This window comes from Haematobia irritans, chromosome 1 (genome assembly GCF_050003625.1).
Source record: "Haematobia irritans isolate KBUSLIRL chromosome 1, ASM5000362v1, whole genome shotgun sequence".
In the NCBI taxonomy this organism is placed as follows: Eukaryota; Metazoa; Arthropoda; class Insecta; order Diptera; family Muscidae; genus Haematobia; species Haematobia irritans.
Genome location: NC_134397.1, coordinates 39829983 through 39851969, shown reverse-complemented (window position 1 = coordinate 39851969; position 21987 = coordinate 39829983). Strand labels below are relative to the sequence as shown.

At 28.0% G+C, this 21987-nt stretch overlaps 1 protein-coding gene across 2 annotated transcripts in view; it reads left to right on the top strand.

Moving 5' to 3' along the window:
- Positions 1-21987, top strand: part of neur (E3 ubiquitin-protein ligase neur) — a 78804-nt gene that overhangs the window by 43079 nt on the left and 13738 nt on the right. The window contains exon 1 of one of the 2 annotated variants that reach the window (XM_075289922.1): positions 3425-4114. The exons of the other annotated variant lie outside the window; for it this stretch is intronic. Within the exon in view, the coding sequence (XP_075146037.1) occupies positions 3910-4114 (205 nt within the window). The 5' untranslated portion in view covers positions 3425-3909. Of the gene's footprint in view, positions 1-3424; positions 4115-21987 lie in introns of those variants that run through there. 2 annotated transcript variants of the gene reach the window in all.

The window sequence follows — 21987 nt, the reverse complement described above, 5'->3', positions numbered from 1 at the left end:
GATTACAACAGACAGACAGATAGACAGACAGACAGACAGACAGACGGACAGACTGACATTGTTATATCGTCTTAGAATTTCTCCCTAATCAAGAATATATATACATTATATAGTCGGAAATCGATATTTCGATGTGTTACAAACGGAATGACAAACTTATTATACCCCCGTCACCATTCTATGGTGGTGGGTATAAAAATATTGTATACATACCTATGCATAAATAAAATTTTCTACACATGAGATTATATGAATATTTTTTTTTTAAAGTTGAACCCCCCCCGAATTAAAATCCTGGCTACGGCCTTGGTGGCAGGGTATTATAAACTGTGACCAAGCCAGGATTGAGGTTTTGTTTTGTGTTTAGTAGATTGGCGGATAATTATCTGTCATATCACAGATTCTTAACTCTGATAAAATATTCAGGGTTTATCACAAAAAAAAAATAAATGTATACGGAAAAATCTAGTATAAGCTAAAAAGTATCTTCTATTTTAAACTATTTATTATCTTTAGGCGTGCTTCACTAAAAGCTTCCCGTTGGCCATTAGGGGGTTAGGTTAGGTTGGGTATAGTGGCTGAGCCCAATGTTTGGCCCAATGAGAAGGGACCTCATTTTTATAGCCGAGTCCGAACGGCGTTTCACATTGTGGTGAATCCATATAGAAGAGCTTTGAAACTCTATAAATGTCACCAGCATTACAGGGAATAATCTACCGCTAAAAAAAACTTTTTGGTATTTGGTCTGGGATTGAACCCATGACCTTTTTGGTACAAGGTGGACATTCTAACCATTGCACCACCGTGACAAATACATGAATGTCAGTGCATTGGGGCGTTGATTCAGAGCTATACTGTCGACAATTGGAACTTCAGAAGGAAGCAATCCCCACACCCAGAGAAATAATTGGTTGGAATTCAAGTACGACAACAAATAGATAGTGGAGACCTACAATTTTTAGTTGTTTGGAATAAATGTTAGTTACTTCGCTTGTTTAATGGTTTCTATAACCAATATAATAGCTGTGTGACTAAAAGTTCGTACACCCGACTAAATATTGGTCGTTATTTATATATTGAAGTAAGCAAACCATTTCAATTTATTCCATATTGTTGTGATAACTAATTTGTTTTGCCAATGTGTCACCAAACCCAACAGAAAGTCTGTCTGGCCAATAAGTTAGTTGTGTTAACAGATTTGATAGTTATAAAGGAAACTTGTTGCTATGGACTACATATATGACAACAAATAATCTTTTGTTTCATTAATTACATAAAATTTTAAAAATCAAGTTAGATTTTTTTTCAAGGTAAGTAAGATAAACATCAAATTGCAACTCACTCTTCACCATTTCTCTTAATTTCCATAACATATGTAGAGAAATCTTAGCAAATGTGACCATTACCGAGGTTGGGAAAGGTAAATATAAGGTTTGTCTGCCTCATCATCGGTCTCAAAATCTCAACTTTCCCCTGCTGCGGATATATAAGAAAAATTTCACGAGTCTGATTGAATCCCAAGTCACACTGAAAATTGATCACGTGATTGTGAGTGGTCGAACTAACAAAGTTAATGTATGGGCGTGAGAATTGGCGGATGTTGGGAAAATCCATGTTATTCATTTGCTATGGAACGCTTCCAATTATGATAATATGGTACTACAACAACAACTGGAAATATTTGATTGTGCTTTTGAAGATTTTGCAAATCTCCACCTTAGCTATTTCATGGGGTTATCTTTTACTCTTCATAAAAGGCTTTTTACAAGATCCTTTTTGATCAATAACTACAATATACATTAATATATAATAAAATAAAAACTAAAATGAATTCAACGGATTTTTTCTTTAAATTCGCAAGCATTGGTTATCGGGCAAATAGTTAGTTGTTTTAACAAACGAATGTAATTTTATTGGTTGTGATTGTCAATTAGACTATTAATGTGCCCAAAATGTAGTTCTTTAAACTATTTTATATACTGTTGTGTCAGACAACAATTGGTTGCTTCAACAAATTTTGTCGGTTATATTCTGATAGTAGATGGGACCAAATAATTTGGTTGGCAAAAAAAATTGGTTGGCACAACAAATCTGTTTTCTGTGTGCATAACACGACGGCTTTGGTCAAGGCCAGGACACACAGAACGATTGTAACTTGTCAGAAGCTCCGATAGCTTGATCAAGAGGTTCTTAAGCATTCACGTTATAGTTCGGACCTACACAGAAAAAAATTTCCGTACTTAAACTAACACTAAATTTAACTTATTTTTTATTGGAAAAAAATTATTTGCTTGCAGTTAAATTTTATTATTTTTGTCGAATGAAATCTTACTTTTTTTAAGTATGTCTCAAAATTTTTATGAACTAAACGTGAGTATTAAGTTCAATGACCGTACACATAAGTTCAATATGAACTAAAACAAATGAAAATTTTCGTACGATTCAGAAAAATAGTAAGAATGAACTACTGTATGGTTAAAATGGTCATGATTTGGCGCCAATGATTTTCTTCTTTACTTTTAGTTAATTTTTTCTTCTATGAGATGATGTAATTTCGAGAACTGCAGTTAAAGAGTACAACAGGCATTAAAATTTCCTGGTTTTAACAATGCTTTGTGGAAATCTCAAAATGTGGTGTAAAATTTAGTTCAATTTTCGTGTGTGGTAGTTCATTCTTCCTATAAAACAGTTCACTTTTTTTTCGGTGTAACACCAACTGATTATCTTCTGTTATGACGAAGAATTTTGCTGCTAAACTCCCACTTCCTGAGATGCTTGTGAAAATCGAATGTCTCAATTTTTTGCTAATACGAACGATGGCTTCCTTGCACATATATGGTCAGATTATTTTCGTTTCCATACCGATCACATCAAATTTTAAAGAACAAAGTTTGGAAATTAAGAATTTATTGCACTTCTGGGAATGATAATCTTGCTCCTTTATATAGAATTCGTTTCTATGCTTTTATGTGCAATTAGAATAAATATGATTGGATGGAATAACGACAAATCTTTTAAAATATAATGGCAACCCTATTACCATAGAGGGCTAAAATATAGAATCTAAAAATAAGAGAATAAAATAAGAAATAAACAACAAACAGCTGCTTTCCATCACTTGGACTGGAACAGCACATACACACCGTGAGAATAAACAAATGCATGAATGTCAGTGCAAAAGAGGGTCGCTGGGCCTTTCATTGTGTATCCTCTAGTACTCACAGTATCTAGCTGATACGAAGCCATCATCATCATCTACCTAAGTTAACACACACATACTCCTGTTATGTTTATGTTTTAGCCCAAAAGATACGCACACACTTATGGACAGGGTATTTGGCTTACTGTAGCAGTATGAGTGCAAGTTGAAATTGTGCGATTCAGTTGAGGGTCGCTGGGTGTAAAATGTTTAGTTCAGTTACAAATTTCACGTCACAGCGTAAAGATCGTCGTGTCTTTGGTTTGCGCGAGTTTTAGTAGAGCTCTTTAATTTTTTCGGTCGGGTAAATTAAGAAGCTCACATAGAAACATCAATACTCAAGGGTTATGCATTACGTTTGATTTCTCTTGGACAAATATTGTTAGGGGTTATTTCAGTTAATGCATCTGTGCGGAGAATACAACAACAATATTAGGATTTAATCCATACAAAAAAAAAAACCTCTAAGGATTACCACTAAATAAATCTGAAAACGCGCCAATTATTTTTGGATATAAAACAAAAAAAAACCAAAAAAAAACCTTAACAATGTATTAAAAAAACTGTGAAATTTTATATAAACAAAAAGTTTTAACTTGAATATATTTACGGTATAATTTGTTGTTAACTTGGAAATAAACAACAAACTCTATACTAAAATCGTATTTGCCCAAGTGAAACCCATTTGTGGAAATTATTACCAAAGTATTATGGGTCTTACCGAAATTCCAGCTGGCTATATGACACAAAACTCAGGCACTGGTGGCCAAGTTTTGGTCATGGATCATCATCATCACCATCATCATTTGCATGTACAGCAACAGCATAATTTGGATCAACACCATGAAAAGGATAAAATGTCCAGTAAAAAGAAAATGCATTTGCTGAAAAAGATTAAAAAACGTTTTGGATTAGGTTAGTACCGCAAAAAAAAAAAATAATAATAATAATAAAAAATTAAAAATTTATGAGAAAGGGAAATTTATGAAAGAAAATCAAATACTACAAAAATTCGATAGTAGCAAACAACTCTATTTTTTTGTGTTTATTGAAATTTAATTTTCAAAATTTCATGATTAGGTGACAACACATTCAAATGATATATACATTTTATTGTAGTTAAATTTCACATTTTCCTAATTTTTGGTTTGTTTCATAGAAAAAAATCAGATATTTAATTTGATTGTATTTTTTATATTATTTTAAATTAATTTGTCGAAAATATTGGAAAAAAATTGTTAATTTTTATGCTATAAAATATTTTGTATTCGAAAAACAAATGACAATTTTGAGCTGAAATTTCAAACTGTACATAATTTTTATGTTTTGTCGAACACAAAAAGAAGGATTTTACTTTGCATGGTTGTGTTTCGGAATACATATTCGGAGGTAGGAATTTTATTCCTTCACATTCTCAGGTCAATGAGTGCATAGCGATGTAAATCTCTCATAACTCAGATATATAAAAAATCTCTGAAATATAAATCTATCATATCAATGAGTGCATGCACATTCTATTTTCATCTGAATGCCACACATATTTATGCACAATTTTTTTTTATATAACATAAAATATTCAGAATTGTCTTCAGTCATAGTGTGGGATTGAACCATGACCTTCTCGCATGCATATCATTTTGATGGCTCCCAACCTAATTTTTAAGACAATATAACGTTTTAATATTTGTCAATCGGTACGTTTTATATTTGCCATTAAAAATATACGAGCGCTTTATGGTATGTTTCTTTCCAAATTTGACAGAAATTTTTATTAGACCGAATGCCATTAAATTTTAATAAATTTCGGCGTAACTCCCTTCTACAAAAAGAACAAAATTGTCCTTAATATTAATTAGCCAATCTTCTTCAAATTTTATCTTTCAAATTAGCTGCAGAAAGCTTTGCCCTATAAATTTTGTATACCAGGGAAGATTTTTGAGGACAAATTACGAATACATTGAGTATTGGTCCTTCGAGATCATAGAATGCAAATTCCAAAGTTTTATGAAAGTTAATTTGAGTCAATTTCCTTGAAGTGGTTAACATGGATTTGAATGTTCGTTCCGTATTATTCCTTGTCGTGGTCTAAGTCTAGATTTTAAGATTTGTAGTAGAACAATATGAGTCAATGCAACTGCTGAAAATTATATTTCTTAGTTCAATCTATGGTACACAGGAAAAAAAATTGACGAAATTTTTTTCAGTTAAAATTTTTTTGTGTGTATATTTCATCTTTCTCTAGGACTTACCTTTAAATAACCATAATCGGACTTACCATTAAATAACCGTTAATCAGCTGACATTATTTCTGTCTTTCTCCCTATCTCGCATTATTTCTCTCGGGATAAGCGAGAGATTGAGACAGAGATAAAGTTCAATCAACAATCTCTTCTTCCGTGAATTTAATATCATTGATAATTTTAATCTAATTTGTTAATCAAAACCATGTTCTTCCCGCAACATGATTAGTTTGCCTTAATTTATGAAAGAAACAAGCAACCCCCTCCCCCCATCCATAAGCATGCCTATTGTTTTTAATTCATTGATGATAATATCTTATACTCTCGTACTATGTTTAGTGGTGCTTACCTATCTGCTTTATTCTTCTCAGCTGGCTCCCTATTTAGTATTGGGTTCAAAAAGATAACAATTACAAGAGACTGCCCAAAGATACATAACGTAAATGTAGATGTCGGTGGGGACGTGCATGGAAAAATTAAATCACTCACGAATCGTACATCACATAAAATAGAGGTGAATCAAATTATAAAGAAAACTCTACGAGAAAGAATTGGTGAATGAAAACAGAAAAGTAATAAACAACAACAACAATGTAAACCATAATAATACACGAATAAAGCCCGGATGGGATGGTTGGTTGTTGGATGGGAACAATGATGTGTGGCGGCGTTTCATACTTAAAGGCTTAAGACGTAGTTACCTACAAGAATACCACCACCAACAACAACAATAATGACTTGAAGCATTAAATCCCCTAAACAATGACTGGTTTTCAATGATCTCTTGCTGTTGTTGTTGTTGAGCTTTAAAACTTTTTATCCAAGATAAATCTGAAATTGCAAGAGGTAAACTTAGTTTAAAGACCTTTAAAGAGAGTACATAAGATATATAGGAGGAGACATAAGAGAGAATAGAGATGAGGTTCAATTTGAGGAAGGTTTTGCGCTTCATACATTTCATGGCTTTCTAGAGTTTTATCTCTTTGCTAGACCAGGCCGCCTTCTACTTCATAGACGAGAGAGATCAAAAGCAATGGAGCATGATTGAATGTGGAGTTACAGGAGGGAGGAGGTTTTTTGCTGTTACACTTGGTTGGATAAATATTTTCCCATTGCCGCATTATATTGCTGATTGTTATAGTTGTTTTGCTTTAGCTTAACGAAAAAAATCAAGGTTCAAACGTGCTGTTTATGTTTTGTTTTTTTGTGTGTGAACTTTTTGATGGGAGGGGGGGGGGGGGGGTTCTCAAAACCATACAATTGCTAAGGAAGATATCTTGTATGTGTATGTTTGTATATGTGTGAATTTCTTTACATTTTTTCTCATTCAATTTGCTATTAGGTCATGCTGCATTGTGGCCAAATTTATCGATGGATTTGGGTAGGGGGAGTTGTTCATATGTTGGCCAATGGCAAACCTTTGAATATTTTTAATTTTGAATAAATTTAAAATTCTTTTTAATAATATTTTAATTCCCATTACGTGCAACATGCTAGTGAATAAATTCCATTATATAACGGTAATTTATATGTTAGCTTATGTGGGAAACGTCACTCTTTTTGATTTGCCCTATGCTATTTGTCAAAATAATCAAAAAAAAGTTGGCAACACTGATGTGACAAGTACTCAATGTAATCATTACGAGAAATAGCGGTAAATCTCATTTATCACGCATAGTTTACATTCTTATGGGGGGGCTTTATACCAAAAAAGACATACCTTTATTTTGAAGAATCTTCGTTTAAGCAAGGTTAGCTAATATACATCTATTCCTACCAAAATACGGTAATATTTCTTTTTTGCTCTGCCAAAGCTTTAAAAATGAAAATAGATTTTTTAAATTTTATTTTGAAAATTACTATTAGAGGATTCGAACGTTTGCCTAATATGTAATATTTTGGTCTTGGCTTCTAGTTCTATAAAAAAATGGAAATCCAAATATTTTAGTTTTTTTCTATATGAAAAAATCTTTTTAAGTTCCATGAATATACAGAAAAATGGTAAAACTGCCATAATTTGAAAATGTTTCTTATGTGGATTTTTAAGGTCTTCGATAAACTAATAATGGCTTATATTTATTTGACCTTAACAAACAAATTATCTAAATTAAGTCTTCAAACAAACGCCAGTATTGTTTCAAATCATAAATTATGTGCCAAACCATTCATCTCTTATAAATGGATCACACATACATGGCTTACAAAAATTTAAAGAGATAAAACAATGTATACTTAATACTAATATACGAAATCATTTATAAAAATATTTAACAATGAATACAAAGTGTGAATAAAAAATACAATAATATAAGGTATTATGATTAATATAATCCATTAAATATTTGAAAATGAATGAATGAATCTAACGAAACAGAAGACGCTCATCTCTATTTTTTTTTTTCAGTAAAAAAAATATTTTTTCCATATTATTATTAATTTTAAATTTTATTTTTATTTTTAATCCTTATTTAAAATTTAAGCATTTCATAAAGTAAATGTCTCCAGTGTCTTAAAATTCTCTTAGAAAAAGGTTCTCTTTGAACTAATCATAAATCTCCTTGTATTTGCTCATAAATATTTATGTATGTTCGAAAGATTGCAAACCGTTTGACTTTACTCTCTTATGATTCGTTTTTTTCTTCTATTTGCCTCGTTTAAATTGTTTTAACTTCTCACGGTTTACTTTTAACCCATTTTGTAATGTTTGTTGTTGTTATTATTATGGAGTTTTGTTGTTGTTATTATAATGGAGTTTTGTTATTGCTGTTATTGTGGAGTCTTTATATTAGTTTGTTTGTTTATTTGTTCAATGAACGTAGTTTTTTTTTGTGTCTTCATTCTTTTACTTTTTTCCTCCTTACACTCAAAAAAAAGTGAACTCACTATTTCACTAAAGCCAATTTAACTATATTTTAGTTTATGAAATTATTATATTTGGAGAAAGTTTCATTTACTCTAATAATTTTTTGCGTACGTTAGTTAAATGAACTAAAAGACGGGAAAAAATTATACACAAATGAAGTAAAAAGTTTTACTAAATTCGTACTTCCCACAAAATAGTTCATTATTTCTTTAAATTTGTAAATTTTACTACAACAGCGTCCATCATGAACTTCGTATGTCACTAAAGACATTCTTGCAATTTTGAACTCCAATTTCTTCCTTCAAACTACAAAATTTTCTTTAAAAAGTGAAAAATATTATTTATGTCTAATAAATGTTCTTGAATTTGTCGAAAAATATTTACTTAGTTTTGTGATATCGGCGTGATGTCAGCGCTTGTTATACTGTTTAGTTAAAAATATCTAAAACTATTCAAAATTTTCTAGAATTAATCAAAAGTTTTCTTCCTGGTGGGTTCACTGTTTTTTCAGTGTATATGGCCAGGGAGATTATCAAGCATTAAGCCCCCTTCATATAATCAAATGTCAACAAGAAAGCGGATAATCTAAACACTTCCATGAATATCGCAAAAAAAACACTAAATTTTGCTCTTCAAATTATCATAATTTAATAATGAAATCTTAAAATGCCATTTCTTTGTCATATGGCTTTTAATTTGTATCGCAATCAATAGTTACCTAGAATTATACATTCCTTTGTAATTTCAAACTGTCATTGTTTTGTCGAATTATGACACAGCTGTTCAAACGGGATTAACTGACATATGCTAGTTAAGAAAAGTAAATATTCTAATTACTTGTCAAAGATATGCCGATATTAAATTAAACAAGGATTTATCTTATCTCCAAAATCAATATAGTTTTAATAGAATAAAAAACAAATCTTGAGTAAATACAACACTCGTGAGTTAATTTGTATTTTAATTGCATAACATAATTGGCCAATACAAATTTAAATAAATTATATAATGAGGGAAATGTCTTACATTTTGCTAAATGTAAAAAGTATTTTAAAATTGTTGACAATCCTAAAATTATTGAAATTTTTTCTCTTGAATAGAGTTAGATTTTTTTGTTAGCAAAGAGATTTTTTCCATTGTAGTTAAAAATACGTTTTCTTCCAAGAAGGTTCTGAGGGGTGAAATTACACCTACAAAAATCACAAATGATATGTTCCAAATACCAACAGGCTATATAAAAAGCGTCCTCATATTTTTTTATTTAATCGATAATATGATTATGATAAAAATTTATGACGGTAAATCCAAAAAATCAGGCCTGTAGAATGACAAAAGGATCCGTTGTTAGCAAAGAGGGTTTTTCCATTGTAGTACACCTACAAAAATCACAAATTATATGTGCCAAATACAAACATGCAATATAAAATTAATAATCTTTTTTTTCACCACCATGACCACATACCCTATTAGAATTTTATTTGATATGTGTGATCATGATACAAATTTCTGATGGCAACTCTATAATATCATTGAGCCTGTAGAATGACAAGAGGATCCGTTATGTCGCATATACAACTCCAGTTGTGAAACAGTGTTGCCAAACACTATTGCCCACAATTGATAAAGCGTCATCACACGCCGAAATTTTATATGACACTTTTATTCAGATTTATATATAGCTTCAAATAAGTAGCATCCACCAATTTTTAGAAAAATAGCATTTCAAAAATAAATATCACACATTAAAGAAATTAAAATAAAGGCATTAGACTTTCTTTACATTAACATATAACATTAATAATCTTTTTTTTTTCACCACCATGACCCCATACCCTATTGCAATTTTATTTAATTGATATGTGTGATCATGATACAAATTTCTGATGGCAACTCTATAATATCATTGAGCCTGTAGAATGACAAGAGGATCCGTTATGTCGCATATATAACTCCAGTTGTGAAACAGTGTTGGCAAACACTATTGCCAACAATTGATAAAGCGTCATCACACGCCGAAATTTTATATGACACATTTGTTCAGATTTATATATAGCTGCAAATAAGTAGCATCCACTAATTTTCAGAAAAATAGCATTTCAAAAATAAATATCACACATTAAAGAAATTAAAATAAAGTCGTTAGACTTTCTTTACATTAAAATGCTTTTACTCAATTATTATTGTGCAAAGTTTGTCTACTAAAACTACTAGGTTACACATTTCATAGCCTTTATAATGAACCCAATATCTTTTAAGTATACAATAGGTATAAGATATGGTTCTTCGACTTTAGCCCTTTCTCTCTTATTTTGGCATGTATACAAAATAATAAGTAATGAAATTTATTATATTAATGTAGACTCAAGTTTCATAAAAAATATATTGCCTCCATTTAAAAAAAATATAATATGAACCTCTAAATTATCTTGTAGGATAGGCCATTGTTTTATATTTATTTTTTTTGTTTTATATTTATTTTTTTTTTTATTATTATTTTTTTTTGTCTTTCCTATTCCTCCAATTATCTTGGATGTCAAATTTTAGCTTACTTCAAACCGGTATTTTCTTCCCTTTAGAAACAAAGGTGTAAAGTCAAAAATTATTGTTAATGATTTTTCATATACTGAAAATCTACATAAACGCTATAGTTGAAATATGGCAGCTGCGTTAACCTTAAGGCCTTTACAAGCCATATACACATACATACAACCGTACATACATCTACATAGCATAACTAATTTAGTTTTTAGCATACAAAATGATTAGCCGGACTAAAATTGTTAAAGAAATAGCTAGGCTATTTCTATTTTGTTCATTTGTAATGGTTGAAACAACCTTAAAGGCGTTTTGGTACATCGGCATTATAAATAATTGAGACAGTGGCAGCTGCTTTTGCTAAACCATCACTTGTATATGTACATCACTCTCTAAGCTAGAACGAAATCATATAATTTTTGTGTGTGTGTTTTACAATCTAGCCTGGATCTATTTTAATGGATATAACTTGACTATCCATAGTATGTTGATTTTTCATGCTTAAGGTATCGTATGTTTAACATTTTCAGAAAATCATCATGGGCACATGTTGCGTTTTGTGCCTCGTGGTGGTGGTGGGATTCCAGTGCAATGGCCATGATCATTGTTCTTGTTGTTGTTGTTATTGCTTACGCACACGTTTTTACTTTTCAATTTTCCGAAAAATTATTGAAATTCCTTTAAGTCACAAAAACCAGCCACAAGCCCGTATAAAAAATATACAAGTAGACCAATACATATTTACATGATCCATGTTTGATGCTATTTGCCATTGTAGGTAACTCTTAAACGTCGCCTTCGGTATTGTTGTTTTGCTATACCAATATCCTCACATATATATATATAACATATTTCTCACCTGCATTTTAAACAGGTAACATATACCCATTTATATGCAGCTGTTTCCATTACCAAGGAAAAAAATACCCCTTAATTTTCTTAAAGAATTTGTTCATACTCTCTAGGTGTTTTTTTTTTTCAACCACCATCATCAAAAAACGAAAACGCATTACATTTGTTCCTTTTATCTTTTGCTTACTGAAAACTGTTAATTTTTTTTACTGTAAATATGTATATATTGTAATATCATGGCATTTTACTATTTGATTTAGGTATAGTACCAAAGTTTTGCAATCAATTGTCTCTTTTTTTTTTGGCTGGGGGGGGGGGGGGGGGTATATAGATAAAATGCTAGTAGTTTTTGTGTGTCTATAGTCAGAGATAAGAAAATCAAAAAAAAAGTATGGGAAGATATAAGAAAAACCGTTAAAAAGTTATTTGATTATAATAGGGTGGTTGCTATTCGTAGGGTCGTAGATATTAATTAAGAATGAGAAATATTAATTATAGTTATGTCCCTTTACTGGTAGTGAATGAAGGAAAAATATCAAAAATTTTCTCAAAGTACAAAATTAATTTTCCCTTTAAGCCTAGTACTAAGATCACGTTTTCGCACGAAAAACTGTTATACTCCATATAAAAAAAAAACGTTCGCGCGGAATAAATGCGAAATCTTTGTTTTGAGCATTGTCAGACACATATTAATACAACCCTGGATTTTTCGCACGAAAAAATAGGCAGGCATATTATTTCGCATAAATAAGTTAACATTCCTGGGATTGAGACCCTATTTACGGAGATATATGAAGATATTCGTTTTTCGCAGAAACGAACTTAGTACTAGGCATTACTGAGAAAAAATATTTAAAAAAAATTAAAAAAAAGTAAATGAGAGAAATGTAAACAATCTTCTCAAACTTCAAAATAGTATATGCTAATTGACAATAAAAAAATTATATCTGCAAATGTGTTTTATTGTTTTAGTTTCTAATTCTTTTGTCAAATATCAAATCCAAATAAAACTTCTACTTCATTTTACTCGTAACAAATCTAATGAAAAAAAGTAATAAAAGAAAGTATCTTTTGGACATTGATCTCTTAAAATTCTCTAAAACTCATTTTGTTGTATTTTTTAATCTAAACCCACTATTTCCACTATTTGGTAATTATGAAGGAGATGGCAACTCTATAAAATCAAGAGTCCTGTTGAATAACAAAAAGATCCGTTAAGGCCCACATGTAATTCTAGCGGAAGTTAAATTTGACATTTCGACAGTGTTGCCATGTGTATTACAAGCAGTTGATAAAACGTTCTAAGGCAACGAAATTTGCAGAGATATTCTCAATAGAACAGTACAAAAATATTCTACATAGCTCATAAAAACGATGTAAAGAATCGCTGATGCTTTCGTTCGGATTTAGAGAAACTAACATAAGCTCCTTACACAGGGACCCACCGTGGTGCAATGGTAAGCATGCTCGTCTTGCATACACAAGGTCGTGGGTTCGATTCTTGCTCCGACCGAACACCAAAAAGCTTTTCAGCGGTGGATTGTCCCACCTCAGTAATGCTGGTGACATTTCTGAGGGTTTCAAAGCTTCTCTAAGTGGTTTCACTGCAATGTGGAACGCCGTTCGGACTCGGCTATAAAAAGGAGGTTCCTTGTCATTGAGCTTAACATGGAATCGGGCAGCACTCAGTGATAAGAGAGAAGTTCACCAATGTGGTATCACAATGGACTGAATAGTCTAAGTGAGCCTGATACACCGGGCTGCCACCTAACCTAAGGTCCTTACACATATGCTTCTAAAGAGATCTTCAATCTCCATTTTTCTTTATAGCTACTAAAATTTAAAAAATTCGAATGTTTTGTTTTTGCTTTTTAGCCCTAATATAATTTCATTGTCCTTCTACCAAAAATGGAAATAAAATTTTAACCAAATTTTCTATAGAAAAAAATTTTGACAAAATTTTCTATAGAAATAAAATTTTGACAAAATTTTCTATAAAAATAAAATTTTGACGAAATTTTCTATAGAAATAAAATGTTGACAAAATTTTCTATAGAATTAAAATGTTCACAAACTTTTCTATAGAAATAAAATTTTGACAAAATTTTCTATAGAAATAAAATTTTAACAAAATTTTCTATAGCTATAAAAATTTGACAAAATGTTCTATAGTAATAAAAATTTTGAATAAAAATTTTATAGAAATAAAAGTTTTTACAAAAATTTTTATAGAAATAAAATGTTGACAAAATTTTTCTACAGAAATAAAATTTTACAAAATTTTCTACAGAAATAAAATTTTGACAAAATTTTCTATAGATATAATAATTTGACAAAATTTTCTATAGTAATAAAATTTTGATAAAAATTTCTATAGTAATAAAATTTTGACAAAATTTCTATAGACATAAAAATTTTGACAATATTTTCTACAAAAATAAAATTTTGACAAAATTTTCTATATATATATAAAAATTTGACAAAATTTTCTATAGTAATACAATTTTGATAAAAACTTCTATACATATAAAATTTTGACAAAATTTGTATAGAAATAAAAATTTTGACAAAAAATTTTATAGAAATAAAATTTTGATAAAAATTTCTATAGAAATAAAATGTTGACAAAATTTTCTACAGAAATAAAATTTTGACAAAATTTTCTATAGTAATAAAATGTTGATAAAAATTTCTATAGAAAATTTTGACAAAATTTTCTATAGAAATATAATATTGATAAAAAATTCTATAGAAATAAAATTTTGGATTTTTTTGTTTGGTAGTTTTTGGTAAAATTGACTCTTAATTTTGATAGATTATTTTTGGCTCGAGTGGCAACCGTGCCTCCGACACAAAATTTATTGAAGTTTAATGATATCGTGTAAAGTTTGCAGAAATTAACGATCTCCAAATCTTATAAACTAGAAAACCTGATTTACAGTTTTTTTGCCATCATATCACAAGTGCTGAACTTACAGTAAGCAGGCAGGCAGGCAGGCTTGTAACCAAAAATAAAATTCCCACGCTTAAAATAAAAAAAAAAAAACACATGCACACTTAACAACAGAGCTCAACTCTTAAAAAGAAATATTTTGAAAAAGATATCGTGAATCGGTTGTTAGTTTGAAATTGAAATACAAACGTTTTTATTTTGCTTAAAAAGAAATCACCAAAAGCAAAAAAAAAATAAAAACACCAAGCAATAACATTTGTAAAAATTGGCTGTGACGACGACGATATCGACGACGACACCAAAAACAACAACATAACTACAATTGCAAATTGCAAAAAAACAGAAACAGAAACGATATATCTGTGCATGATGTACCTGCAATATATAGTCGTCAAAGATTTTTCACTGTAGAAGTGGAGTTTTTGTGTTTTCATCTTGGAGTTTCTGGTATTTGAAAGATGATATTGAAAAATTCCCACGTTCCATGTGGCTTTCACATACACATATACACTATACAAAGAAATGTCATGAAAGAGGTATGTAGGGATGTTAATGTGATGTGCTCTCATGATTTGAAGTAAAAAATAGTGGCCAATAAGTAACATGGTAATAATGCCAATTGCTGTAAGGTTTCCTATCTAATAACTTCAACTTCATGACTTGGTACTTTGAGGGATTCTTGGACTTTAGCTTTGTGTTTAATTCAAATCGCTATGCTTGTCAAATTCCTTAGGTATGGGAAAATCTGTAAATCCTATAGAAGTTTTGTATTTTGTTTGGAATTCTAAAAAGAATTTTATGGCTATATTAAAATAAATATATGTCGATAATAATGTTTTCAAGAAGATTTGACCGAATTTTCAATTTAACCCTTAAATGCGCACTGCATCTTTTAAGATACAACTAGGAAAAAAATCTTATGTCTTAAAATTTTAATCGAAATATGTGAAATCAAATTTGTTGCATTTAGAACATCATAAAGCTATTTTTAAAAATATGTTTTTCCGGAAAATTTGTAGCACTTCTGAGTAATCTGCTGTCATAATTGAAAATCAAATTTTGACCACAAATTCAAAAAAAAAAAAAACTACAATTTGGAATATACAATTTGGCCGAATAGCGACTATTTAATAAGTTTCAAATATTGGAAAATAAGTTGCCATAAAGTTTAGAACAAAAAAAATCGTTTTTTTTTTTCAAATATATTAAAATTGCACTTTTGTAGTAATTGCTCTTGAATCGCAAAATATTTTTAATTGACTGTATTATCGACATTAAAGGGAAAATCAGCTAAACATGATAAACCTAAAGCCTATAAGCATTATCAAGTAGCCAAAAGAAAGTACATGGATTTTTTATTTTATAACTATGGGACATTATTATCGACTTCCCCATTTATTTTAACATCGGTAGCTACATTTTTCGTCCTGGTGGGTTCTCTGTTTTGTATTGTTTAGTGTACAAGACATATTCAAATTTGTTTTTCTTATAATCTGGTGTGTGAGAAATACTATCCTAATAATCACTTCTTACTTATCCTCCTTTTACTCCATTTCAGGAAAGATTAACACTAAAATTATTTGTACTTAAGTGTAATTTTCCTGGAGAACTCCATCCATCCATCTGACCTGTCCTATTAAGTTCTTCCACAACCATCATCGATAGCCATGAAATTCAATCTTCCATGCATAACATTCTTAATTCAGTAATTCCTGCTGCTTAGCGTCTTCAACGAATACACTTCCTTTTTTACACTTTCAACCATCCATTCCATCTACACTTCCATTCATTGCAAAGTCTAAGGAAGCCATATATGAAAAAACAAGTTATTGTAAATACATAATACCACAATTTCCTTTAAAAGTTATTTAAAAAAACAACAACAACAAGAAGTACCATACAACTAGGAAAAAAGCATTGCTTAATTTAATAAAATAAATTTAAAAAAGAAACTCAAAGAAAGGAGATGAAAAGAAACAACAAACACTTCCGTTGTATTCTTGTGGTTAGTACGACGAGTAGTAATAGTAGCTTCCAGACAATTTGATATAACACGCCAATGACTTGGCTGTTTGTTTTTTTTTTTTTTTTTTTTTTTTTTTGCAACAAAAAAAAAAAATGAATAATCAGAACAACCAACATCATCATTTGTAATAAAACCAACTAACTATAGAACATAATTGTATGTCGGTTCTTCACATGAGAACTTCTATATGTTGGGAAATTACTATGGGTCGGTCATTCTACTGTTGCAAAAGTTGATTAAACTTTAACTAGTATACATTATAGTAACATAGATGCCACAACATTGCAATTTCCAGAACAAATTCCGTCGCTGCCAGAGTCAACAAGCGTAATTTGATAACCCACACACCATATTACAGAAAAAAAAACGAAATACAACAGAAACGAAGAACCCATATTTGATGATAGTTTAACACTATCAAACGCCATTCTAGAACCACACTTATATACCATACATCCAACAAATGGGAAACTGTAGTTATGGGCACGGTTGCCACTCGAGTCACAAATAATCTACCAAAATTTGGAGAAAATTCTACAAAGAAAAAAAGCTACCAAGCAATAAAAATCTTCTGTAGAAAATTTTTGACAAAATTTTATTTCTATAGAATTTTTTTTTTCAAAATTTTATTTCTATTGAAAAATTTTCAAAATTTTATTTCTATAAAATTTTTTTGACAAAATTTTATTTCTATAGAAAATTTTGTTAAAATTTTATTTCTATAGAAAATTTTTTATTAAAATTTTATTTCAATAGAATTTTTTTTTAATTTTATTTCTATAGAAAATTTTGTCAAAATTTTATTTCTATAGAAAATTTTTGACAAAATTTTATTTCTATGGAAAATTTCTGACAACAATTTTATTTCTATAGAAAATTTTAATCAAAATTTTATTTCAATAGAATTTTTTTTCAAAATTTTATTTCTATAGAAAATTTTTTTCAAAATTTTATTTCAATAGAAAATTTTTGACAAAATTGTATTTCTATAGAAAATTTTTGACAAAATTGTATTTCTATAGAAAATTTTTGACAAAATTGTATTTCTATAGAAAATTTTTGACAAAATTGTATTTCTATAGAAAATTTTTGACAAAATTTTATTTCTATAGAAAATTTTTGGCAAAATTTTATTTCTATTGAAAATTTTGTCAAAATTTTATTTCTATAGAAGATTTTGTAAAAATTTTATTTCTATTTTTTCAAAATTTTATTTCTATAGAAAATTTTTGACAAAATTTTATTTCTATAGAATTTTTTTACAAAATTTTATTTCTATAGAATTTTTTTTGAAAATTTTATTTCTATAGAAAATGTTTGACAAAATTTTATTTCTATAGAAAATTTTTTGACAAAATTTTATTTCTATAGAAAATGTTTGACAAAATTTTATTTCTATAGAAAAACTTTGGCAAAATTTTATTTCTATAGAAAATTTTTGACAAAAATTTTATTTCTATAGAATTTTTTTTACAAAATTTTATTTCTATAGAAAATTTTTTTGAAAATTTAATTTCAATAGAAAATTTTTGACAAAATTTTATTTCTATAGAAAATGTTGGAAAAAATTTTATTTCTATAGAAAATTTTTGACAAAATTTTATTTCTATAGAAAATTTTTTCAAAATTTCTATAGAAAATTTCTGACAAAATTTTATTTCTATAGAAAATTTTTGACAAAATTTTATTTCTATAAAAAATTTTAATCAAAATTTCTTTCAACAGAATTTTTTTTCAAAATTTTATTTCTATAGACAATTTTGTAAAAATTTTATTTCTATAGAAAATTTTGTAAAAATTTTATTTCTATAGAAAATTTTGTAAAAATTTTATTTCTATAGAAAATTTTGTCAAATTTTATTTCTATAGAAAATTTTTGACAAAATTTTATTTCTATAGAAAATTTTTTTTCAAAATTTTATTTTGTCAAAATTTATTTCTATAGAAAATTTTTCACAAAATTTTATTTCTATAGAAAATTTTTGACAAAATTTTATTTCTATAGAAAATTTTTGACAAAATTTTATTTCTATAGAAAATTTTTGACAAAATTTTATTTCTATTGAAAATTTTGTCAAAATTTTATTTCTATAGAAGATTTTGTAAAAATTTTATTTCTATAGATTTTTTTTTTCAAAATTTTATTTCTATAGACATTTTTTTCAAAATTTTATATCTATAGAAAATTTTGTCAAAATTAATTTCTATAGAAAATTTTTGACAAAATTTTATTTCTATAGAAAATTTTTGACAAAATTTTATTTCTATAGAAAATTTTGTCAAAAATTTATTTCTATAGAAAATTCTACCATATTTGTTAGAAATCTACCATCTGTGGCAACCATGGTTATGGGTCCGTCCGTCTGGTTGGGGTTGTTGGTTGTAAAAAAATTTAAATTTTTTTGCTAACCGCAAAAAAAATAATTTAATTGCCCTTATGGAAGAAATAACCCAACAAACTACTACACGATAAGTCTACCACCATTGGGGTCATTGGAGGTGATATATAATTTTTTTATCGTTGTTGTTGTTTCTCTTTGGAACGATAAACCACATACAAGCACTCATATACCTAAGTACCCCTTTTAAATGGATAATAAGTGGAGCACATGGAGAGGGCCATTCGTGTATGCTAAGTGTACTTAAAAATGTTAATATTTAAACTACTTCACAGCCATAGTATCATCAACGTCGACATCGTTCACCCCTTACTTATGTTGTTCATCAGATATCCATCCCCAAAAGCATCTGAATCATAGGCCCTTGTTTCAATCACTTTCTCATTCCATTTGCTATAATGATAATTTGTAAAGCAATTGAATGTAATGACTTAATTTACAAGCTATTGCTTTATTATGTGGTTATTATACTCAATCTTGGAACAAGATCATCAAGTGTTATTTATTGAGTGTTTTTTTTTTGTTTTCCTAGAAATTTACATATAATTTAAAGTTTTGGGGATTTTTAATGCCTAAATTAAGTTATCAAAATTTTTAAGGTGTGTGGCCCACTAAGCGTTTTTTATATGGTTTTTGTTGCTGCCGGTATAACTGTTTACAATTTTCTACCATCAAGTTAGGATCATTATCTTAAAACTTTTTTTTTATAGATTTAGGCAGCATTGATAAGAGAGAAGTTCTATAAAAATAGAGGTCCGCGTCTTTTTAGCTATTCAGAAATGCTATTTATTAGAAATTTATGGCTATTTGCGATAGTGAAAGTTATGTGAGGGTGTTGTTGTCGGTTGTTTACATTGGTCGATTATAATAAATGCATTGCAAAAAATGTGATAGTGAAATGGAAACAAAAGATGCCACTTATTCGTAAAGATCGGTAAAGGCGTCACGAAAAGCATGCGAAGGCTTTCGAACAAAAAAAAAAAACCATGCAATCAGCTGTTTCACCGATACACGGTTAACTGTTGTCAACAATTTAACGTAGTTGCCAAATTGTTACTATAAAAATAATTGGTCTCTTGCCGCAAGAGTCTACAATAAAAGGAAGAAAACCAATCGTAATATTATAGTTTGGTGTTCGAAACCAATGATTGTATTAACGAATTTTCACGTTGATTGTATATCAACGATCTAAATCGTTAATATTACGAACACTTTTCGCTTAGTAATGTAGTTGCCATAGACTGGTAATACCATCAGTATCATAATCACGGTTGCCACAATTGGTAGAATTCTACCAAAAAGGGTAGATTTAGAATGGTAGAAATAAAAGTTTGTCAAAAATTTTCTATAGAAATAAAATTTTGTCAAAAATTTTCTATAGAAATAAAATTTTGACACAATTTTTTATAGAAATAAAATTTTGACACAATTTTCTATAGAAATAAAATTTTGACAAAATTTTCTATAGAAATAAAATTTTGACAAAATTTTCTATAGAAATAAAATTTTCACAAAATTGTCTATAGAAATAAAATTTTCACAAAATTTTCTATAGAAATAAAATTTTGACAAAATTTTTTATAGAAATAAAATTTTGACAAAATTTTCTATGGAAATAAAATTTTGACAAAATTTTGTATAGAAATAAAATTTTGACAAAATTTTGTATAGAAATAAAATTTTAACACAATTTTCTATAGAAATAAAATTTTGAAAAAATTATCTATAGAAATAAAATTATGACAAAATTTGTTATAGAAATAAAATTTTGACAAAATTTTCTATAGAAATAAAATTTTGACAAAATTTTCTATAGAAATAAAATTTTGACGAAAATTTCTATAGATATAAAATTTTGACAAAATTTTCTATAAAAATAAAATTTTGACAAAATTTTCTATAGAAATAAAATTTTGTCAAAAATTTTCTAGAGAAATAAAATTTTGACACAATTTTCTATAGAAATAAAATTTTGACAAAGTTGTCTATAGAAATAAGATATTGACAAAATTTTCTATAGAAATAAAATTTTGACAAAATTTTCTATAGAAATAAAATTTTGACAAAATTTTCTATAGAAATAAAATTTTGACAAAATTTTCTATAGAAATAAAATTTTGACAACATTTTCTATAGAAATAAAATTTTGACAACATTTTCTATAGAAATAAAATTTTGACAACATTTTCTATAGAAATAAAATTTTGACAAAATTTTCTATAGAAATAAAATTTTGACAAAATTTTCTATAGAAATAAAATTTTGACAAAATTTTCTACAGAAATAAAATTTTTACAAAATTTTCTATAGCAATAACATTTTGACAAAATTTTCTATAGAAATAAAATTTTGACAAAATTTTCTATAGAAATAAAATTTTGACAAAATTTTCTATAAAAAGAAAATTTTGACAAAATTTTCCATAAAAATAAAATTTTGATAAAATTTTCAATAGAAATAAAATTTTATAAAAATTTTCTATTTTGGTTCTTTTTTTATCAAAATTAAATTTTTCTAATACTATAATTTGACTTTTTTTAATAGTTGATTATATAAAATTATGGATAAAATTTTTGAGATTATTAGAGACAATATATTTTTCCCATGGTTTATATTCCATTAAGCAAAGAGGGAATATTCCATTTAAAGTTTTGATAAATTCGATAAATGTAATATTTAATTGTATTCTTTTATAAAACATATATATATATATATAAATAAATATATCTCTGTTAATATTTCTATAACATCCATGTATCATTGATAGATTGAGTCAATCCAAGAAGTGTCTATATCAAATATAGATAATATTGATTTATTCAAGTTAATTTTTTTTTCGTTTGAAAATTTACATTAATTAGTGGGACTTGTGGGAGACATTAACAATTTTGCCAAGATAATCTGGCCAATCCATCTGGCC